Below are 23,130 nucleotides of genomic sequence, written 5' to 3' on the forward strand. Positions count from 1 at the left end.
TCTTGCACACATTCCAGAGAGAATACTTTTATTTTTCTCAGCATGTATCTCTCTCTGAAGACTCTATTCTGCAGGGGCCCTTGCTCTTGGACACAAACAGACAGGTCACCAGAGGCATTTCAGATTGTTAAGACATTACCCACCCTCCTTCATATCATCCCATCGAGACTTTCATGGTATCAGGTGTACTGCACATAATTAACCCCTAACCTGTTTGTCTTTTTTGTACATTGACATATTCAAAATGCACTGACAGTCTTCAATGCACACCGATCCAGTGCACTGCCTAATGAGGCTGCTATGGATGTTGGGAAGACAATAACATGCAAAAGAAAAGCAAATATGTTGATAATATGGATATTTGTTATTGAAAGATATTAGTTTTATCGGTATTGGGAAATAATGGATATCAATTTGAGCTGAAATTAGATATTTAACTGTAATGCTCAAGAAGGCTACCTGGTCTGATGAATCATGTTTTCATTAAGATCAGGTGGATAGCCATCAGGTACTGTACATGAGCATCATTTACCAGAGGAAGAGATGGGAGCAAGATGCACTACAGGAAGAAGGCAGGCCGACAGAGGCAGTGCTCTGGGCAGTGTTCTGCTAGGAAACCTTGGGACTTGGCATTCATATAAATGCTACTTGAACACGTACCACCTACATAAAGATGGTTGCCCTTCAAGGATAATGCATCCTGCCACACTGCAAAAATTTTTCAGGAATGGTTTGAGAACATGACAAAGACTTCAAGGTATTGCCTTGGCCTCCAAACTCCCCAGATCTCAATCCAACAGAGTATCTAATGGATATGCTGGACCAACAAATCCGATCCATGGAGGCCCCAGCTTGCAGGACTTAAAGGATCTGCTGCTAATGTATTGGTGCCAGGTACCACAGGATACGTTTAGAGGTCTTGTGGAGTCAGTGTCTCGACATATCAGAGCAGCTTTAGGGGGACCTGCACAATATTAGGCAGGTGGTTTGGCTGATTTTTACATTTAGATTACATTTGCCATCATTTAGTGCTCACTTATTCTTTGAAAACACTAATAATTTATTAACACTGTTAATACATGAAAAAAACATTATCACAATGCATCATAGCCAATAGTTTGACGAACAATATCCAAAGGCAAAACTTGTGTTATCAACTACAAACAGCAAATCGTGAGGTTCTTGAGGTTAAACCACAAAAAATAAAAAGTGTCTTGCAAAATGTAAACAATATGTAACGTTGTGCTTTGGCCAAACGTTTTCCTGTGCTGTACAGTAAAGACTAAAGAGTATGAGAAAGAGAAAACTAGAGCCTGGAGCATTTCCTCTATGGTGGCTGCTCAAGTAATGCAAGCATGTGTCCTAGCAGAAGTACTGCTGTTACTCCATGCACATTTTAAACAAGCCATTGTAACTGCAGCACATATGAAGTACCTGGAGCAGAAGTATTCGCATTTATGCTTAAGTGTGGAAAGAGAGGAAAGAAGCTTTATGAAAGGAAAAGACAGACAAAGAGTGTGCAAGAAAGATAGTGAGATAACAGAAGAGAGAGAGGAAAAAACATTGGGAGAAGAAATGAAACCGTCATAATTATCAATGTCATCCTGAAGATGATACGGGTAGAAGGCAGGTTGTGTCCTGTGGTTTCTCTCCTTTGTCAGCTACATCCCAGTCTCAACTTTTCATCCTCTCTCCACTGATTAATTCGCCAAAGATTTAATTTATTTATTTTCAAAAATGAGGCCGAGACATTTAACCTCTGTTTCAAGCTTTAAGAGGGAAAAAAGAATGAAGGAAATTGTGTCCTCTGCCAGTGGGCTGAGGGATTGTGGGACCTGTTCAGAAGAGCTAGGAGGGGAGAAGAATGGGAAATGAGGATAGCTTTCATAGTGCTGCAGTGTGTGTGTGTGTGTGTGTGTGTGTGTGTGTGTGTGTGTGTGTGTGTGTGTGTGTGTGTGTACATAATGTCTTCATCAGCTCACTTTTAAGTGCACTCTAAAAAGCCTGTAGAGATAAGGAGTTCTCCTTCTTGAGGAGGAAAGCGGTCTACTTATATAATCAAGTAGACTATAGAATACACATTTGGCCCTCCAGATGAAAGAAAAACAAACCTGAAATGACCAAAACATACAATAAGAAACAGCAATTTCCTTTTGGATGTCTTGTACAAGTAACAACATGCATTCCTACTGAAATTAACCTATGTCAAACATTTTTTAAGTGACACTGAACAAAATATGCATAAATAAAAGAAAAACAAGTATCCTAACAATAGCAACTGATTCTTTGGCCTTTCTGAGGAAGATGTTAGCTTGGATTTTATTCTTACAATAGCACAATGCATTCTAGTGATTCGTTCAAAGTACAGCAGTAATTATCTTATTTATTTTCATGACAGGTTTTTTATGCACTGTGTTATGCTGTCTGAGCAGACGACAGACTATTGAACAGTGGCGGAAAGGAGAGAGATTGATATACTGTAGACAGAATGGAAAAGGCGACCCGTGACCCGTGCAGCGAAGCTGATGTGTTTGTTTTGCTTTGGTGCACCGTGTTTTCATTCGCGAATATAATGCTTTTTTTCATTAGCTCTCCTCACTTCGATGTTGCCATTTAAACAGACCTAGATGCTTACAGCTCCCTCTGAATCACAGTAATGACATTTTGTTTCTATATGAATGCCGTTAATAGCAAACAAGCCACGGGTAATGTGTTGCACTCCAATTTGTAACGAAAACATAAGAAATTAGATACATGCTGTACCATGTACAAAACAAACTTCTTCTTATACTGAAGTTCTATGCATGCATTCCCTATTTACAGCCAGACATGTCTGCAGAAATGATAGGAGGGATATCCTTTGAAGAATCCCAAGCGTCCCTTAAAAGGAAATAGCTTTCACTGCATAAGAAAGAGTCACACTTAGTGTACTAGCATGTAGGATCCCCTCTGCCCCACTGCTGCAGCTGCTACCTGGGGCTTTTTGGCTCTTTATGCATATTTTAGAGTCAATGGGCAAACTCCACAGCCTGGATAAGGCAGATGATACGAAGCAAAACAGCTGGGAGGCATTTGAAAATGTAGGACAGATTAAGTAACTCATCCTGTGTTGCTCAGAGGAGATAGTGTCTCTACTTACTTCCAGCTATTGGTAATTAAACACATTATGGTTTCAGAGGGATTATATAGGCTTCAGTAACTCTTCAGCGTTGTAGTCCATTATTCATGGACAGTCAAAACAGCGCAGTTAAAGGCACAGCCCCAAACTGCACCTTAGCTATTTATATAAAACTGGTTGTCAATAAGTAACATTGGCATTAACCTTTAGATTTCAGATGAGCACTTCAAAGTGCACAGGAAATTGTTTGGTCACTGACTGAAGAGCTATAACTTGAGATTAAAGATTTGACTACTAATAATTTTTGATTCCTACATCCAGATCTCTGTTTTGTCAAACAGTGTAATGAGAGATCCAGTAACAATCTCTGAAGTACAACAACACTTGAGTTTTTGCTAGCAGATTTTTCAAGTAAATTTAAATTCAAGTTAATTCAGCTTATATAAATAAACTTAACGAAATGAATAAGAACAAACGTTTTGTTTTTACTTAACTTTTTTAAGGCAAATGTTTACAGTTTATCTCAAGTTTAGATATACATTTTTAGTTTGTTACTGCACTGATATTAGCACATCTATGTCCATTGTATGAAGCAACCAACATCTTATAACAATCTTCCATACTAAGCACAAGTTCTACTCTTCAGCACAATGGTAACCACAAAAACTTTTAAACAACAGAAACTTTTAAAATGTCCAAGATGATCGTCAGAATGAGAGATCAAACAGCTGATAAAAACATCACAATAAGCCACAAGTCACCCACACAACTCCAGTCCATCAATTAAAGGCAAAACAGTTGAAAACAAGTATGTCAATGATTTTGATGTGATATGACAACAGAGAATGGAGTTTTCACTGGAGGAAACATTATTATGGATATATTGGCCAAAAGGGATGGTTCAAAGATAAAACGCCTAAATGATGAATTGGTTTATTACAAACACACAGCTTTTCACTCCACAAGACATTTTATCAGCTGTTTGAATTCTGACGGCACCAATTCACTGCATAGGATCCACTGAAGAGCAAGTAATGTAATTCTTCAAAATCTGTTCTGATGAATAAAGCACCTGGGGGGACAGTAAATCTTAAGCAAATTTTCATTTTTAGGGTGAACTATTCTGTATTAGCATTACACCTTCAGTGCAGAACATTGCAGGGTTAGTGATTTCCCTATACAGTGCATAGAGAGCACCTTTAGAGACTTCTTTAGAGACAGGTCTGTGTGCTTATCTGAGAGGCAACTGGGACTGCAGGGAGATGTTTCTGCCAACCCCAGAATGAAACCAATGAAGACATGCTCCAAAGCAGCTTCATGTTAAACATAAATGAGGAGGAGACAGGAAAAGGCGCTAAATTAAAAATGATACTCCCCTGATGGGTGCAAAGTAGTATTTTTAGAGCAGAGCACATATTAAAATGTTAATGGCAATGGCCTTCAGCAGACCTGTGTGTTTATTAAGTGAGACAGGCAGAGCACCTGCAAAAACCACACATACATGCTCAATTATATGTTGAAATATACATGCACATTCACACAGACAATAATTCATGCACACAGTGGCATGTCAGTTTAAACACTCCCTCTTACCCATGCATATGATCTTTATTTAAACATTTCTTTGCACCATCTTGTCTATGAATAATGCATATCCACCTACAGCTGATTCAGGTAAAACAGTGATTCAGCATTAAGATGAATCAAAAAAATCCTAAATACAAAACAACTATTGTATTATGTGAAATATCATTTGCATAGATTGTTTGTGTCTAATATCAGAGAGTTTAAGAGTTCAAAGCATAGCCCATAAGTGAAAATTTCAAATGAAAATTTCACCAATTTTCCTGTACAAAATCAAAACAAGGTGAAACAATAAGGATGACCTGTTGGCCCAGGAGCTGTGTGAGAAAATTTCAGTGCAGATGGCGAAGCAGTCAAATGCCTCATAGGGCCAATGCTGGATGAGGTAATAAAGCAGCATTGGCCCTATGAGGCATTGATTCTATTTTTATGCCTTCCAAACTTCCAAACATAGTTTTCTGTATGAATATTTTGTGAATTGTGGATTTCATTGTTGTTAACAAGTGTAACATTATCTACCTAATGTACATGAAACAAAAATTGTTATGGTTGTGATGCTGACTTGTGTTATACAGAAATCCCTGACATGTTTTTATGAATGTCAAATCATATAGACATTCACAAACAAATAATCAATTCATATAATCTCAAGCTACTTCTCAAGTTGCTTCTTTTATTTTAATAGATTTAAAAATTGTATTTATTTCTTTGATGGCAAAGCTGAAATTTCAGCAGACATTACTGTAGTCTACAGTGTCACATGATCCCTCAGAAATCATTCTAATATGTGCCGCGGTGCTCAAAGCACATAGTATAGACAACACCGGACAAAGGAACCAAGGCACAGACAACAGTTTAAATACAGAACTAAACGAGGGTAATTAACGGGACACACCTGAACCAAATGACTAATCAAAACAAGAAGGAGAAACTAGGTCACGGAGAGCACATGGGGAGAAAACCACAACCAAACAGGAACACAAGTTTAATAATATGCTGATTTGGTGCTCAAGCATTTTTATTTATTTTTTTGTTACAAACACAGTTGAAAAGATTATGCTTTTCAATATTTTTGTTGAAAACATGATACACTATTTTCAGGATTCTTTGATGAATAGAAAGTTCAAAAGAACAGAATTATCAGAAATAGAAATTGTAACAATGTATACATCTCTACTGTCACTTTAATACATTTAATGCATCAATTTAATGCATCCTTGTTATATAAAAGTACAGTATTAATAATTTCTTTTAAAAAAATTCTTAAACATTGGTGTATTTTCTGGCACAGATTCCAAAATTAAAATTTTTAGTAGTGGGACCTGTGCATCCTGATATCATATCATCACACAGACAAGGGAAATTATTGTTTGTAAGATTAACCAATCACTTGCAGCACTTCAGTCTCAAAAAAACTGTTAACAGGATCTATTAATAAAACTATTCGCCTAAAGGACTACCCTTTGACAGAGCAAAAATAAACCATTCTAGCTTAAATAAAATTAAATAACTGATCCTTTTTAATCATAATAACCTCATGATAATCAACACCTAAAGAATAATCCATTCAATTCCACAAAACCTTGAGGAAAGTCATGTACAGGTATATTCTGCCTCAAATAGCATAATGCAATTTGGCTAATGTGATGTGTCAGTGTGATGTTTTGCAACTTATTTTTACTTTAAAATGTCATCTACATAATTGTATGTGCAGTATATGTGTTGGTAGTGAAAAGTAAAGGATGTATTAGTATATTACAACTATTCTCAGTAGAGAATAATTGGAAAATATAAAGATGAATTGACATTAACAGTGAAAGTTAATAATATGATCATTTACACTTGTTAAGTAGGAGGTGTGTGTTTATGAAATTCAGTACCTTTGTCATAAGCCACTTTTCCACTGCATAGTACGAATCGGCTCAGCATGACTCAGCTCGGCTCGGATCGCTTTACTTTGGCTTGGTTCCACTGCAGTTTAGTACCACTTCAAAGTGGGTGGGATTATACTGTAGATGCGCCACCACCTTGTCTACTGACCAAGATACAGCCATTTCTTTTTTCAAGTTGCGTGCGACGGTCATTTAAAGCAAGTCATTTAAAAAAGTCATGCGAACAAATGATACTGCGGTGGCTGTTGCTGACTTTTTAAATCTAGCAGGTTTGGTGTCTTGTGTCACAAAGCTTTCGATACAGTTGATAATTATATATTGTTATCCAGATTACGTAGTATTGGTGTGTCTAATTAAACCCTATCTTGGTTTTCTAACTATTTATTTAAAAGATCCCAATATGTAAAGATTGACCAACAATTATCAGAACCATTAACTATTAATAAAGGGGTCCCTCTGGGCTCTGTGTTAGTATCAACCCTGTTTTCAATCTACATTAATAATATTTCTCAGGTTATCAGTAGTCAGAAAACCTATATTCACCTATATGCAGATGATGCAATTATTTATGCTGTGGGATCGTCATATGATGTACAGGATAGTTTTAATAATATTCAAGAGGCTTTTAATGACCTGAATCTAGTTTTAAATAGCACAAAAACAAAAGTAATGTGGTTTGGAAAACAAAAAAAAAACATAACTTAGGATGGGGCAATAATTGAGGTAGTATCCTCATATAAATATCTCGGAATCTGGCTTGATAGCTCCTTGACTTTTACTACCCACATAACTAATCTCCAGAAGAAATTTAAATCTAGACTTGGTTTTCTTGTTTCAAAATAGATCTGTGTTTACCACATCAGCCAAGAAACATCTTGTTGAAATTACTATTTTGCACTTGTTTGATTATGGTGATGTGATATATAGAAATGCACTGGAGCAAGTAGATGTGTTATATCATGCAGCAATTAGATTGATTACTAATGCACCTTACAGAACGCTTCATTGCGAATTATACTCCCTTTTGAATTGGACATCATTGCATACAAGACAGGAAATCCACTGGTATATTTTTATTTATAAAGTTCTACTGGGCCTATTACCTGAATATCTTCAAAAGTTGCAGAAACCTCATTCTAATACTTATACAACTAAATCCTCTACAGTAATTATATTTCCTTGGCTATCCCTAGAAAGAAAACTTATGCTCATTCTGGTTTTGAATTTGCTGCCCCAAATGATTGGAACGTGCTACAAAGTTATTAAAATTAGAGACAAATATTCCAGTATGTGTATTTAAAAAATGTATATATATGTTTGTATGTTTCTCAGGAGATATTAATTCTCCTGCCAGGGTGTTATTGAAAATAAGAACTTATTCTTAATTAATTTGCCTCTTTAAATAAAGGTTAAATAAATGTAGATGGTAGTGATGATTCTCTCTGACTAATCAGTAATCTGCAGTGTTTACATATCACATTTTAGTATACAGTAGGTACAGCTCGCTTGGAACCTCAACCGAGGTGGTACTAAAAAAAGTACCAGGTACTAGGTACTGTACATAGTGGAAAACCCCCCAAAAGTGAGACGTACCGAGCCGTACCATTCAGTGGAAGAGCGCCAATAGTGAAAAATAGCAGTGTGTGAATTTGTGGGAAGAGTGTGCTTAGCAGTAAATACCTGAATGGTAGTGCAGCAGCAAAACCTGGCTGTGATCCCCTGTTGTTTTATGCAAGAACTCTACAGTTACTTGCATGCTTTGACCAACACCAAGAGTCCCTATGGATGGCTCTACAAAAAATGGGCTGTGGGGAACACATACACTATTATAGATGCAATCATCAAAAGAAAGTGTCAGTCCAAGATCAAAGCATGGAATTATCTATACAACTCAATGTCAATAAAATCTGCACTGACACGCCTCTTTTACCTGCATGTGCTGAGCTGAAATTTAGCCTCACATTTTCCTATGTTCCGCACAAACAGAGTTCTCTGGGACAAGCACTTGACTGGACAAAATGCAGACTATCTGGAAAGTGCAAGATGGCACGTGGCCCAGCTGCACAAATGGGTATCTCAAACTTGTCACGTTCAGTCACACAAATAAGTCTGTGGATGCAATCCTACAATTACAAGCATCTAAATGTCAGTGGTGATATACAGAGGAACATAAAGCCTTGAAGTAGGCAAGGCCTCAAAACAAATCTAAATATAATATGGAACTGTACATCTTGTACATATGGTGTCCTTAATCAACTGATCAATCCTATTTTAAATAAATCCCAGAACCTGGGAATTACTGTATTGAGGAATGAATCCATAATCCTCAATCACATGCAAAACCTGACAGAGAATAAAATCAAAAGAGGAAATAATACTGTCTTTCTCAGACTGAGCCACCACAGCTCTATTTGAAGTGACTCTATTTGAATTAATGTATGAAGAAATCTGCATTAATGTTTTGCCAAAACAAAATAGATCAGCAGGCCACATCACAGACTGCAGTAGAGTCACTAATGGACAAATGAGTGGCTGTGGTGGAAACACTAAGTCTCCAGTGTCCTGTGCTTACCAAACTACTTTCTCAGATTTCTTAAAGATAAGTTAAACATTAAAATGAGACTTGACTTTGAGGTTTATTGTGTTGTAGAGACAGAATTACAGACATCATCACTGTGTGGCAGTTTTAGCATATTTTGCACTTTTTATATTTTTGCATATTTTGCATAACATTATTTTGGTCATTCATTGAAATACAAGCAATTGGCTCATGAGTACACTAACAATGAAAATGTATGTATAACTAATGAAGTAGTAAGTGTCAACTGCAGTTGTTGCATATTGAAAGAATAAACTTTACCTTGTTTTCCTGTAGTGAAGAGAATGGTGAATGTAGATGCCATGCCTGGGGCCACTTTCTTACTAGCATCTAGTGGGCTGACCGCTTTAAAATAAAGTGAAAGTGAAATGACATACAGCCAAGTATGGTGACCCATACTCGGAATTCATGCTCTGCTTTTAACCCATCCAAAGTGCACAAACACAGCAGTGAACACACACACACACCAGTGAACACACACCCGGAGCAGTGGGCAGCCATTCACTCCCCCCCCACCTAAAATTCCTGCCAGCCCGAGACTCGAACTCGCAACCCTTGGGTTGCAAGTCCAACACTCTGACCGTTAGGCCACGACTTTCCCCAAAAAGTCATGGCCTAAAGGGAGTCTTCTTCAATCACTTTCAACAGTCGAGGAATCTGAAATGCTTATCAACATATCTTTGTCAAGCCAGTGTTCATTACCCATGAAAATGAACAAAATAATGTCAATTAGTGCAAGATGCTGAATGGTGTGAATCAGAATGGCATGGACTACATGCTTCCAATACAGGTAAACAAAATCATATACTGTATCCTCTAGGTCAGATATATGCCAAAATGCAGAAGTGCAAAAAAGAAGATTTGCAAAGACACTTAAATTTAAACCAGTTGCATTTATATTTTGTGAACAGGTAAATGGGTTTATGTTTATAGAGTTTTTTTCTCTAATAAGGAAAACTGTATATAAAAAAAGCCACAGTCAAACTTTTAGATAATATCTGATGAAATGTTGAAATGTAAAATGTAGAAAATGGCGTAACATATTTTTGCATTCAAATGTCCACTTTATTGAGGGAAAAACATAAAAAGATTTTTACATCCGTCACATCAAGTTTGACTCACATTTTAGTAAGTCAATATTATTATGTAAATGCAGACCTTTGCAGAACAAAGGTACTGTAAACTGCTACAGTTGCTATACTATACATATTAATAGCCATAAGTATCTCCCCAGAGAGAAACTGTGATGATGACCTTTATTAATTTTGAAAATGTTGCTGCAAAGATACTTGAAACCAGTGATGTAGAAGAACAAAATAAATAATTAAGCAGTGGAGCTGAGGATTGTAAAATGCTGATATTTTACTTTGTGATGTGTGGTCTCACGCATATAAGAGCTCCAGGATATGAGGTGGATGCATCTCATAAGTGTTTGATAATCGCTCTTCTGTAGTCTGGCACATTACTCGAGCGTGTACAGATGGAATCAGCTGCAAAGGCACATGCAGACTGTTATGAGTGCATTTATCCACTATATAACAAAATATTTTCCTATATTCTGAATAAATTTATATTGCATAAATTATTCTTCATAAAGCTGCTTTGAACAGTGCATATTGTGAAAAGCACTATAGAAATAAATTAAACTGAAGTGAATTGATAAACTTTGTATGCCTTTTGACTAAAGTAAGATTCTCAAATTTGAGTAGGAAGCTTGTATATTCGATGCTGGCGTTTTGAAACAAACTGACTCACGTTTTTTGTGTAAAAATACAATCTGCTGCTAACGGCAGAAATTTCTGGTTTCTTACATGATTGACGATCTAGAAACAGTTAACTTGTCGTCATTCACCATACTGTAGGTTCTCACAGAGACGTTGAGCCATTCTGTGCAGGATTGTGGCATCTTTCGAATATTCAGTGATTACTTTGGTGAATTATGTCAAGTTGACCGTTACAATATGGCGGACGGCTTAGCGGCCCATAGAAACAGTCGCTAATGAGGCATCTAGGTATATATATATATATATATATATTTATACAAACCCGATTACAAAAAAGTTGGGACACTGTACAAATTGTGAATAAAAACAGAATGCAATGATGTGGAAGTTTCAAATTTCAATATTTTATTCAGAATACAACATAGATGACATATCGAATGTTTAAACTGAGAAAATGTATCATTTTAATGCTTAAAAATAGGTTGATTTTAAATTACATGGCATCAACATATCTCAAAAAAGTTGGGACAAGGCCATGTTTACCACTGTGTGGCATCCCCTCTACTTTTTAAAACAGTCTGCAAATGTCTGGGGACTGAGGAGACAAGTTGTTCAAGTTTAGGAATAGGAATGTTGTCCCATTCTTGTCTAATACAGGCTTCTAGTTGCTTAACTGTCTTAGGTCTTCTTTGTCGCATCTTCCTCTTTATGATCCACTAAATGTTTTCTATGGGTGAAAGATCTGGACTGCAGGCTGGCCATTTCAGTACCTTGATCCTTCTTCTACGCAGCCATGATGTTGTAATTGATGCAGTATGTGGTCTGGCATTGTCATGTTGGAAAATGCAAGGTCTTCCCTGAAAGAGACGACGTCTGGATGGGAGCATATGTTGTTCTAGAACTTGCATGTACCTTTCAGCATTGATGGTGCCTTTCCAGATGTGTAAGCTGCCCATGCCACACACACTCATGCAACCCCATACCATCAGAGATCAGTCTTCTGAACTGAGCATAATCGCTCTTCTGTAGTCTGGCACATTACTCGAGCGTGTACAGATGGAATCAGCTGCAAAGGCATATGCAGACTGTTATGAGTGCCCAGAGAAAACGCCTGCGCTTCTGGATGATGTTTAGATATGTCTTCTTTTTTGACCTATAGAGTTTTAGCCGGCAACGGCGAATGGCACGGTAGATTGTGTTCACCGACAATGTTTTCTGGAAGTATTCCCGAGCCCATGTTGTGATTTCCATTACAGTAGTGTTCTATGTGATGCAGTGCCGTCTAAGGTATGGGCCCTTGACCCTTACGATCAGAGATGGGCATCCAGTACGGTAGGATGATGATAACTTCAAACTCTTTGCCTTGACCCTTTCTTACGCACAGAGATTGTGATCCAGATTCTCTGAATCACTTGAGAGGATATTATGCATTGTAGAGTACCAACTTTTTTGGAATGTGTAGCTCTCATGAAATCCAAAATCACCCATTGCTACCTGTACCAACTTTTTTGGAATGTGTAGCTCTCATGAAATCCAAAATGAGCCAATATTTGCCATGACATTTCAAAATGTCTCACTTTCAACATTTGATATGTTATCTATATTCTATTGTAAATAAAATATAAGTTTATAAGATTTGTAAATTATTCCATTCCTTTTTTACTCACAATTTGTACAGTGTCCAAACTTTTTTGGAATCGGGTTTGTATATATGATATGTACCATAGCAACTTCAAAACCACAAACAAAATGCAGACAGAACTGCTTGTGGTTCCAGCAAACCCATCGTTTCATCACAATTTCACCATCCAGTTAAGCACAACAACCATAACTCCTTCAAAAACAGCTAGAATCCTTGGAAATATGACTGATGATCAGCTGATTTTCTCGGACCAAATTGCTAAAACTGCCCAGTCCTGCAGATTTACTGTATTCAACATCAAGAAGATCAGGCCCTTTCTTTTGGAACTTACTTCACAACACTTTGTTTAAGCTCTTGTTCTGTCCAGGCTGGATTATTGCAATGCTCTCTTAGCAGGCCTTCCAGCCAGTTCTATCAAACCTTTACAAGTAATCTAGAACGCAGCAGCAAGATAAATTTTTTATGAGCCGAAAAGAATGTACGTCACACCTCTGTTTATCAGTTTGCACTGGTTACCAATAGCTACTCGCATAAAATTCAAGGCATTAATGTTTGTCTAAGAATAACCACTGGCTCTTCACCCCTTTACCTAAAATCATTACTTCTGACTTATATGACTTCTAGAAGCTTGCGTTCTGCAAGTGAACATCGCTTTATTCATACCAAAAAAGCACAAAGTCACTTTTGCGGACTTTTAAATTAAATGTTCCCTCCTGGTGGAATGACCTGCTCAACTCATTCCGAACAGCTGAGTCCTTAGCCATCTTCAAGAATCGGCTAAAAACACATCTCTTCCATCTTTATTTGATCTTCTAACACTACCACTCTCTATTCTAATTCTATTCTTTATAAAAAATGTTTAAAAAAAATTAAACTTGCCACTTTTAGACTTGCACATTTACTAACTGCTTGTTTTCTTTAAAAATAAAACAAACAAACAAACAAACAAAAACTAACTAACACTAGCTTCTCTAATCTTTTTGTATTCTATCTTTGTTTTCTTTTATTCTACAATTAACAAAAGCAAAAAATGCCCCTAACACTAGCTTGCTCTATTCTTTTTCTATTCTATCTGTTTTCTTTTTATTTATTATATATTTAAAAAAAAATCTTGCTACGTGTATTGCGTTATAACTGAGACATGCATATCATTGCTCTTTTGTTGATTTTGATTGCTTCCATTGTCCTCATTTGTAAGCCGCTTTAGATAAAAGTGTCTGCTAAGTGACTAAATGTAATGTAAATGTCTAATATAATTTCAAAAATGTAAAATGTCATTTGCGCATATTTATGTATGTGTGTAATAGTGAATGAAATAATCATATGTTTTTGAATTTGACATAGTAACTAATTCCTACCAAAGCAAATACATCTCTGACAGGACTGTTTTTTGTTTCATAGCAAAAAAATATATAAAAAAGATATCAAACATGCACCTATTTGCCCTTTTATACTGAAGAAAGTAATGTTTTCACTCACTCACCTTTTATTAATTCATTGTGACTTTATTAAGGTCATTTTCTTTTCTCTTTTTTCCTTTTCTCATCCACCCAGAAGTTGTTCCAAAATCAAGAGTGCTGTGCATTTATGCATTATAGCATAATGATAATAGCATAATGCATAACTAAACATGGGTGTGGTGCATCACTCTCTCATCGTGATATGATATGCAGTTTGAGATATTGCACCAATAGCATATCAGTACTGATTATACCTTTGGTAAAAAGAAGTACTTTTATAATATACTGAATTGCCAACTTAATGCAGTGTTTTCAGAAAATTTATATGCATGTTATTTGCAATTAAATAAAGGTTAAATTTAGACATACTTGAGGACTTAAGAACATGTCATGTAATTTCATAATTACTATGGTTGGTGTACTGCAGAATGTATTGACAAGCATTTATGGTAAACTAAAATTTTAAGTCATATCTGTTAGAACTTATATATCATGTATTTAAATATTTGTAATTACATAGTTGTAATAATAAAGTGACAAATTAGTTCATTTAAAATTCAGATATGTTAAAAAAAATTACAGTTAAAGTTAAAATGAAGTACTTTAATATGTTAGTCAATGGTCAAAGTGTATTTATTCAAAGCATGACAAAAGATTATTAAAACAATTTAAAATGATTTAAAACTTACTTTAAAGTGAAACTTTTAATTTGACATTATTACAAACTGCACTTTTTAAAAAGAGTGTAATAAGTTACGTTAAGAAACAGTGATGAAGTGTACTTTCTTAAAGTACCCTTAGTGGTCTTTTATTTCATTAATATTATATTATCTGTAAGTACACTAAGTGCACATTCAGTATAATTAAGTGCACTTCTTTTTCACAAGGAAGGGTGTCTTGCCCAAAGTATGAACTTTAAATATTTCAAATGTGCTTTATTTTACATTTTGATTTAGAATGAAGCTATGTTTCACAAGCCTAGCTATATTTAGTCCACATAGGCCTACAATCTTACATGCATAAAACCAAAAGCAAAAGGTTTTACAACCTGGTGACATAAAGAATCACATTTTTAGGATTTAATGGAAAAATATTATAACAACTCGTCTAAGAATCAACCACTTAAAAACCCAAATTGTTTAATCACTAATCTGACCCATCAAAGTCCAATGTCTCCAGTGTCTATGGTGGTTACATAAAACATAAGAGTTTATTCTAATCCTCAAAGAACCATAACCAAAAACTCACAAATCCATTACAGCACAGAATCAGTTTGGTAATTTAATAAGAGGCGGTTTGAACCTACAGTGACTTAAAAGACCTACTGAAGAACATTATTTATATTATTTAGTTTAATTTTAAGAGTTAAAGGTGGTAAACCAATGAATATTTAGCTTGGGTAGATGAAACTGTTGCAAAGTCCAATTGGTGTTAAAAAAAAAAAAAAAAAACATCCATAATGTCTGCGCGTGACAAATGACACTCTAACTGTTTCCCTGGACACTTCAGTTAAACTACATAGAAACACGTTATTTCCCCTGCTGTGAGGCACCATACACGTCTGTGCTGGTCCTGGCAGGATGACAGTTCTCGAGGCTCTTTAACTGCGGGGCAGTGCGCGGCCCATTCTGACAGAAACATGGATGAGAACAACGAGCGCTGTTTAAGAAACCAGTTTTAAGACGGACTCCTCCTCCGTCACGCCACCTTTCCCACGAGACCGTCGGGTGTTTGACCTCTCGCTCAGATTGTTCTGTATTATTCCTCGTGCCAACAGTATCCCGTTCAGTAATTCGCCCAGGCGCTGCGGAAATGTCAACATCCAGCGAATGCAGGTAAGGTGGAAAACGAATATGTGTGCCTTGCAACATAGCAGACCTGTCAAATCAATATACTACATTATTTCAGACTGTCTAAATGAAATCTTATTGTGAAAAAAAAAAATATATGGGATTGCATTCGTAAATAGTCGCCATGACAACTGTCGCTTTTATTTACATCCCTCTTTATATCATAGATCAACCTTGAAATAAATGCGAGATCAAAACCTGTATGATTTACAACGCAGTCTCTATCCTCAAGAAGATTTTTAGTTCTGTCACTGTTTGGATGGCGATAGTTTATTCTTCATTCATATTCTTCCACTATTGTTTGTTCCTTCCAATTCCACAGTAAAAAAAGGACATTTGTTGTCGATTAGAAGCTCGAAAAAAAAATCAACATTTCTAATAACATTTTATCTATAAAAACAGCTACTCATAATCACGGATACGTAGCACAGTCGGCTTGGTGGATGCGCCCAGAATAATAAGCAGCTCTTAAAGTGACAGGCTGCGCTATTAAAGCTTTGGGAAAACAGCTATGAGAACCAAATAAGGACATCGTGGCTGTTGGCAGACCTTTTCAAAAAAAAAAAAAAAAAAAAAAACAGCGTTGTGATTGTAAAATAAGAGGCCTATTGTGCATTCTCACTGAGTGTTATGGAGTCACGTAGTGTTTAAAGCTCAGCTCTCTGAATGGAAAGTGCTGATCCCGCAACGCCATGCAGCACCACGGACAGCGCATGCTTAGAGCTCGGCTGCTGAGCTTTTCCTATCCGATAGTTTCTCTTGTTATACCTCGTGCCTTACAGCTATGAAATGCTTTCTGATTATAAACGTAGCCAGTCCAACTATGTAAGCAATTCAGTAAGAATGGGTATACTGTCATTTTTGTTTCAGTTTCAAAAGACTATAAAATAATTCAGAGTATAATGGTGCTTCATGTTAGTTAAATAATGACAGACACTTTTTGACAACCAGAAAGCATAATATCATAATGACTAACCACCTAAAGACTACAAGTGAATTTTGAACTACCTAATCTGGAAAGCGTCAGCTATGGACCTTAGACATGGGAGCGCCATATTTAATTTTTGACAGGAATAAAAACAGGGATATAATGTTTTATGGGCTTTTGTCAATTTAAAGTTGTTATTTTTTTTCCGCTAAGACGTATCATCAGCTGAACAGTCGTGTTAAACAACAGTACAATCCATTGAACGCACTGTAGTCTACTTCTATCCCTCATAACAGGGGTCACCAAACTCGATCCTGAAAGACCAGTGTCCTGCAGAGTTTAGCTCCAATCCTAATCAAACACACCTGAACCAGCTAATCAAGGTCTTACTAGGTATAGGCTACTTAAAACTTCCAGGCAGGTGTGTTCAGGCAAGCTGAAGCTAGACTCTGCAGGGCAGTGGCCCTCCAGGACTGAGTTTGCTGACACCTGTTGTGAGGGATAGAAGTAGCCTACAGTGCGTTCAATGGATTGTACTGTTGTTTAACACGACTGTTCAGCTGAAGAGACGTCTTAGCGAAAAAAAACAAAAAAACTTTGAATTGACAAAAGCCCATAAAAACATATTGTAGCTCACACACTCTGGAATGGATACTGGTAATCATAACTACAGTTATTGTTCAGGTAAATGACCATCAAAGAGATAATTAAACATTTTCCAACACAATGGCATTGCAATTGACAAGGATAAAGTATAATATAATATAATATAATATAATATAATATAATATAATATAATATAATATAATATAATATAATATAATATAATATAATGGTCTAAAAAACAAAACTTTTTTTTGTCACTGTAGTACTGAATATACTTTTGCCTCTCTATTCTAAATGCTGTTTTCAGTCGACCTGCTGTTACAACTCTGAAAGCAACTTGATTCGATCACTGTACTTGAAAAGTCATTTGTGTCTAATACAGATAATTCTGTTTATGTAGCTACAGCTATGAGGAGTACAAAGAAACTGCAGACTGGCTGCTTGCTAACACAGATACCAGGCCCAAAGTGGCAATTATCTGTGGTTCAGGACTTGGTGGATTGGCTGACCTGCTGGACAAGAAGAAAGCATTTCCTTATGACAAAATCCCCCACTTTCCCCACAGCACAGGTAGATGTTTTTTTTTTTTTTATGTCATTCATAAATGTAATTATGTAATTCAAAAAGTGCGTCCTTTATCACTTCACTGCCATTCTTTGGTTATTGTTTGTAGTAGCAAACATTTAATAGTCTACCTCATGCCTCTTCAGTGCAAGGGCATAAAGGTCAGCTGGTGTTTGGAGAGCTGAATGGGAAGCAGTGTGTTTGCATGCAAGGCCGCTTCCACTTCTATGAGGGCTATAACATTGCCACGGTAAGTATCATTCTTAAAATCTCAAAGGGAAAATTGAATTCTCAAAGGATAAGGCATACTATAATATTCCAAAAGTCAATCTGCCCACCTACAGTACAAGAGAAAAAATATGAACAGTGCCATACCAGAACATGTAAAAGCCTATGGGTTTGGATAGAAAATCTGGGAAATAAAGTGAAAAGGCACATTGTCAGTTGATAATTAAAGCAACTTGGTAACACTTTACAATAATGAATCAAAGTCAAGAATTATCTCAGTGTTTCCATTCCTTTAGCAATTATATACCACAACACTTACAAAGAGGTTATTCTGTACTTAACCATTGACTTCTCAGTATTCATATAAGCAGGGCTATCAGCAAATTTAAGCATAACAGAGATGATAGTTAACCTTTGGCAAATTACCGTCTTCTCCTATGAACTTTTACAACATTACAACATTTGTGTTGCTTGTAATCAAGTTAAATAATGTTCAGAAACACACAGACAGTGCTTGCTTGCTCTTTGTTGCAGAAGCCAAGTGAAATATCACATTATGATTTATGGCATGGTTTTTATGAGTGATTGAAATCACTGTCCATATTGTTGCCTGTGTTGTAAAAAAGCAGTCATGTATTTGTTTCTCAATTTCTTAATTCAGTGCACATGAGGGAAAAACCATTTTCAATTAAAATGTATTTAATCACAGAAAACGTATGAAGACTTGTGAAAAAATGTGCAATTCCTAATCCTTTTAAAATGGACAATTTAGACAAACGGGGTGGGGGGGATTACAGTTATAACCTATATGGTTTTAATAACATATACAGTATCAGTTCATATCAAGTATTTAATTTCCCGTTTCATAAAGATAAGAACAGTTTGTCAAAATAGCTTTAAATCTTATACTATTGTTCTGTTTTAGGTCACATATCCAGTAAGAGTGTTTTTCCTTCTCGGGATTGAGACTTTGATTGTGACCAATGCTGCTGGAGGACTCAATCCTAAATTTAAAGTGGGAGACATCATGCTGATCAAAGACCATATTAATATGCCTGGCTTTGCAGGCCAAAATCCCCTGTGTGGACGCAATGAGGAAAGGTGAATTGCTATTTAGTATATCATCAAGATGTTTAATGTTTTATTGAAACCCAATCATATAGATTTAAAGGGATAGTTCACCCAAAAATGAAAATTTGATATTTATCTGCTTACGCCCAGGGCATCCAAGATGTTGGTGACTTTGTTTCTTCAGTAGAACACAAGTGAAGATTTTTAACTCAAGCCATTGCAGTTTGTCATTCATATAATGGAAGTGGATGGGAATCATGGCTTTGAGAGTAAAAAAAAAAACATACATAAAACCAAATTAAACCCTGCGGCTCGTGATGATATATTGATGTGTAAAGACACAAAATGATCGGTCTGTTCAAGAAACTGAACAGTATCGTTTTTACCTCTGATTTTCACTACAATGTCCGATCTGTCCTGAGCGCGTCCTGAGCGCTTTCTGAACACAACATCCAGGGCCTGATGCGTCTTCTTCTTCTTGCTCTAAGGCGGATTGCAGACTTACAGTATAAGTGCATTACAGCCACCTATCTCTCAAGTGGACCAATGACATTCCTAATTGAGATTGTAAATAGAATGTCAATGGTCCATTTGAGAGATAGGTGGCGGTAATGCACTTATAAGTCTGCAATCCGCTGTAAAGCAAGAAAAAGAAGAAGACACGTAAGGCACCGGTTGTTGTGTTGAGAACGCGCACTGGACAGTTCCGACATTGCGATGAAAATCAGAGGCAAAAAAACTATATAAATACTGTTCAGTTTCTTGCACAGAACGATCGTTTTGTGTCTTTACACATCAATGTATCGTCACGAGCCACAGGGTTTAATTTGGATTTGTTTGTGTATGTTTTTTGACTCTCAAAGCTGTGATTCCCATCCACTTACATTATATGCCTTACAGACTGCAATGGTTTGAGTTAAAAATCTTAATTTGTGTTCTTCTGAAGAAACAAAGTCACCTACTGTACATCTTGAATGCCCTGGAGGTAAACAGATAAACATCAAATTTGGGTGAACTACCCCTTTAATATAATTTTTTTATAATTATGTTTAAACAAACCTAATTCTGCCCTACACCAGAATTTGAAGAAAAGTATTTGGATGAGTTCCTTTTATTTTTAACTTTGTTTTTAACAGCTGAGTCTTTGTTCTGCTATTGGCCTTGGTATATAATCTTACTAGCCTTTCTCTAATGATTTCTGCAGCCTGTCCAAATGTTCACTGACATTTGTGTTCTGTCCCTGCAGATTTGGAGTCCGCTTTCCCTGCATGTCTGATGCTTATGATAGAGACTTTGCACGGTTGACCAGGGAGATGGCCCAAGATCTAGGATGTGACTCTTTCCTCCAGGAGGGTGTTTACTGCATGTTGGCTGGACCGTCCTATGAGACGATTGCAGAATGCAGGGTTCTACAGATGCTTGGGGCGGATGCTGTGGGTATGTACTGTATGACTACATAACACTTTTACCAAAAACATCACGACTTAGCAAGATGTAGTTTGTGTGTGTGTGTGTGTGTGTGTGTGCACTTTGGATGGGTTAAATTCTGAGTATGGGTCACCATACTTGGCTGTATGTCACGTCATGTTATTGTTTTTTACTGTATTTTTCATCAAATGAATGCAGTTTCTCTATAATTAGGTATGAGTACCGTTCCAGAGGTGGTGGTCGCTCGTCACTGTGGGATGCGTGTGTTTGGACTCTCCCTTATTACCAACAAGGTAGTGACTGACTACAACAGCACAGAAAGGGCTAATCATGAAGAGGTCCTGGAAACCACCCGCATGCGAACCGAAGACCTGCAGAAGTTAGTCAGCAATTTAGTGACAAAAATGTAGTGTATCGAATTTACCAAATTTAGTACAAAAATCTTTTGATATTATCCATATTGCGTTGACTATCACTGTGAGACTAGGTATTAATATGATACATATACTGTATGATGCATTCACATCCTTCCTGAAATGAAAGTTAAGAACAATTGAAATTAGAACCATTATATAACTATCAGTATTCTTGTCTTTATGTCTTAAAAGAAGAGTTAAAGAACAAACGTACATGAAAAGGGACAAACACAGACTAACACCTCAACTGAATGAAAGGGAAGTCAGTTGCAAATACCAAATGAAGACCGTTACAGTGCAATTAGATGCTAAATAATCAATTAATATATGACATGAGCAAATGTTTTATCTTTTTAGTTTATTAATTTGTCTAGATGTTTCCAAAGAAATTTACAGATGTTTAAATACAGATGTTTTCTGCAAATAATAGATGGGAAAATCTCTTTAAAATTATTACAGATATTTTTAATAGATTTTTAATTGTCTGAAAATGTAATGTATTGTACTTTATTTGGACTCAAACATTGAAATATAAAAATTAATTATGATATGTTGCTGTGTGGTGGTATTTTTTCAAATCTTTTGTGTTCTGTCCTTCTATTTTTCAATTCTGAGACCCTGTGCACTGATTTATATAAAAACTATGAGAACCGGAGATGAAAACTGTTGTGTTTTGCTACGCCATGCTAAATATAAGATTTTAGCATGTTTAGCAAAGGCCCCGTGGAAATCAATATGAATAATTTCCTGCAGTGCATATGTACAGAGAGCAAAATCAAAAGTAATTTGTATACATTACACTCTGCAAAAACCTTAAAGCAAAACATAATGGAAAATGAGATGCTCACTGGAGATCAAGACGATTTACAGTTGTGTTACAATAATGGACACCTTGAAAGTCTGCCAGAGGATTCACGTTTTAAGATTGTAAATAAAACTCTAAAGATTGCATTTTACCAGAAAATATTATATATATAATATATTAAATATATTTCCGGTTTCTACTTCAAAGTTCATGTTTACTTAAAATTTGCTTTCTTTTTAAATAATTGTGAAATTTATTAGCAATTTCTAAGTGAAAATTGTTTTTCTCAGTGTAGTGACTAGCTCTTGTCATAATATATTTTGCTGCTAAAAACAGTACACTTTTGAAGTCATTTATGACTAGTACATGAATACTGATTCCACTTTGTATTTCATGTGGCAGTTGTGTGAGAGATCTTTGCAAGAAACCTCTGCACACATCAGATTTTTGGAGGAAACAATCTTTTAGAGAAACGAGGTTAATCTGTCAGACGATGCCTCTGCCCTTCAGATCAGTCTGTTATTCAGAAAATATTTATGGAAAGTCAGTTGTGCTGACTCTGCCCAGAAACATTAGTGAAGACGTAACTCATATGCAATTAGTGACAGGCCATTTTGTTGAAATGTTCAGGGCTTGATGCCCATGATGTGCGCAGCAGTGACGGTACTTCCACTCACTGGTTTACTAGAGGAACAGAAGAAGTCAAAAAATTTAATGATCTGTTTTGATCTTACACGTTTTTGTTCTGCTCTCTCTCTCTGACATATTATCTCATTTGAACATCTTGTTTCTCTCTGTAGCTGCTTTCCTCTGAAATGCAACTTTCAGCTCAGCATTCTTCATTTCAAGGTCTTCATGTATTTCAGATAGCACTACATTGATAGCACTACAAAGAATGTTTGGAATTTGAATGAAAAACAGCTCTTAGTAGGTAAATGTAAGTTACCTTTACCTACACTACCATGCAAAAGTTTTGGGTCAGTAAGAGATATAGATATATATATATATATACATATATATATATATACATATATATATATATATATATATATATGAAAAATATTTTTATTCATATTTTAAAAGTTTTTATAAGAAAACACGAAATGACATTTAACAGCGGACCAGGAAACATGGAAACACACATGGCTTAAATCATAAGGGAGCTAATGGGAAACACCTGGGATCAATAGAACTAAATGGGAACAGGAACAGGAA

At 36.1% G+C, this 23,130-nt stretch overlaps 1 protein-coding gene across 2 annotated transcripts; it reads left to right on the forward strand.

Annotated features, from left to right (window-relative positions):
* Positions 1–15,563: 15,563 nt before the first annotated feature.
* LOC109110135 (purine nucleoside phosphorylase-like) lies at positions 15,564–21,658 on the forward strand. 2 transcript variants are annotated; one of them, XM_042775251.1, is made up of 6 exons: positions 15,564–15,854; positions 17,804–17,973; positions 18,114–18,217; positions 19,121–19,296; positions 20,513–20,703; positions 20,893–21,029. In XM_042775251.1, exons 1-6 carry the CDS (start codon positions 15,832–15,834, stop codon positions 20,901–20,903), a joined length of 675 nt encoding a protein of 224 aa, XP_042631185.1. In that variant the 5' UTR covers positions 15,564–15,831; the 3' UTR covers positions 20,904–21,029. The 2 variants fall into 2 exon arrangements, with proteins under 2 accessions (XP_042631185.1, XP_042631184.1); XM_042775250.1 differs by having other exon boundaries at positions 15,565–15,854; positions 20,908–21,658.
* Positions 21,659–23,130: the final 1,472 nt, after the last annotated feature.

This window comes from Cyprinus carpio, chromosome A18 (assembly GCF_018340385.1).
Source record: "Cyprinus carpio isolate SPL01 chromosome A18, ASM1834038v1, whole genome shotgun sequence".
NCBI lineage: Eukaryota > Metazoa > Chordata > Actinopteri > Cypriniformes > Cyprinidae > Cyprinus > Cyprinus carpio.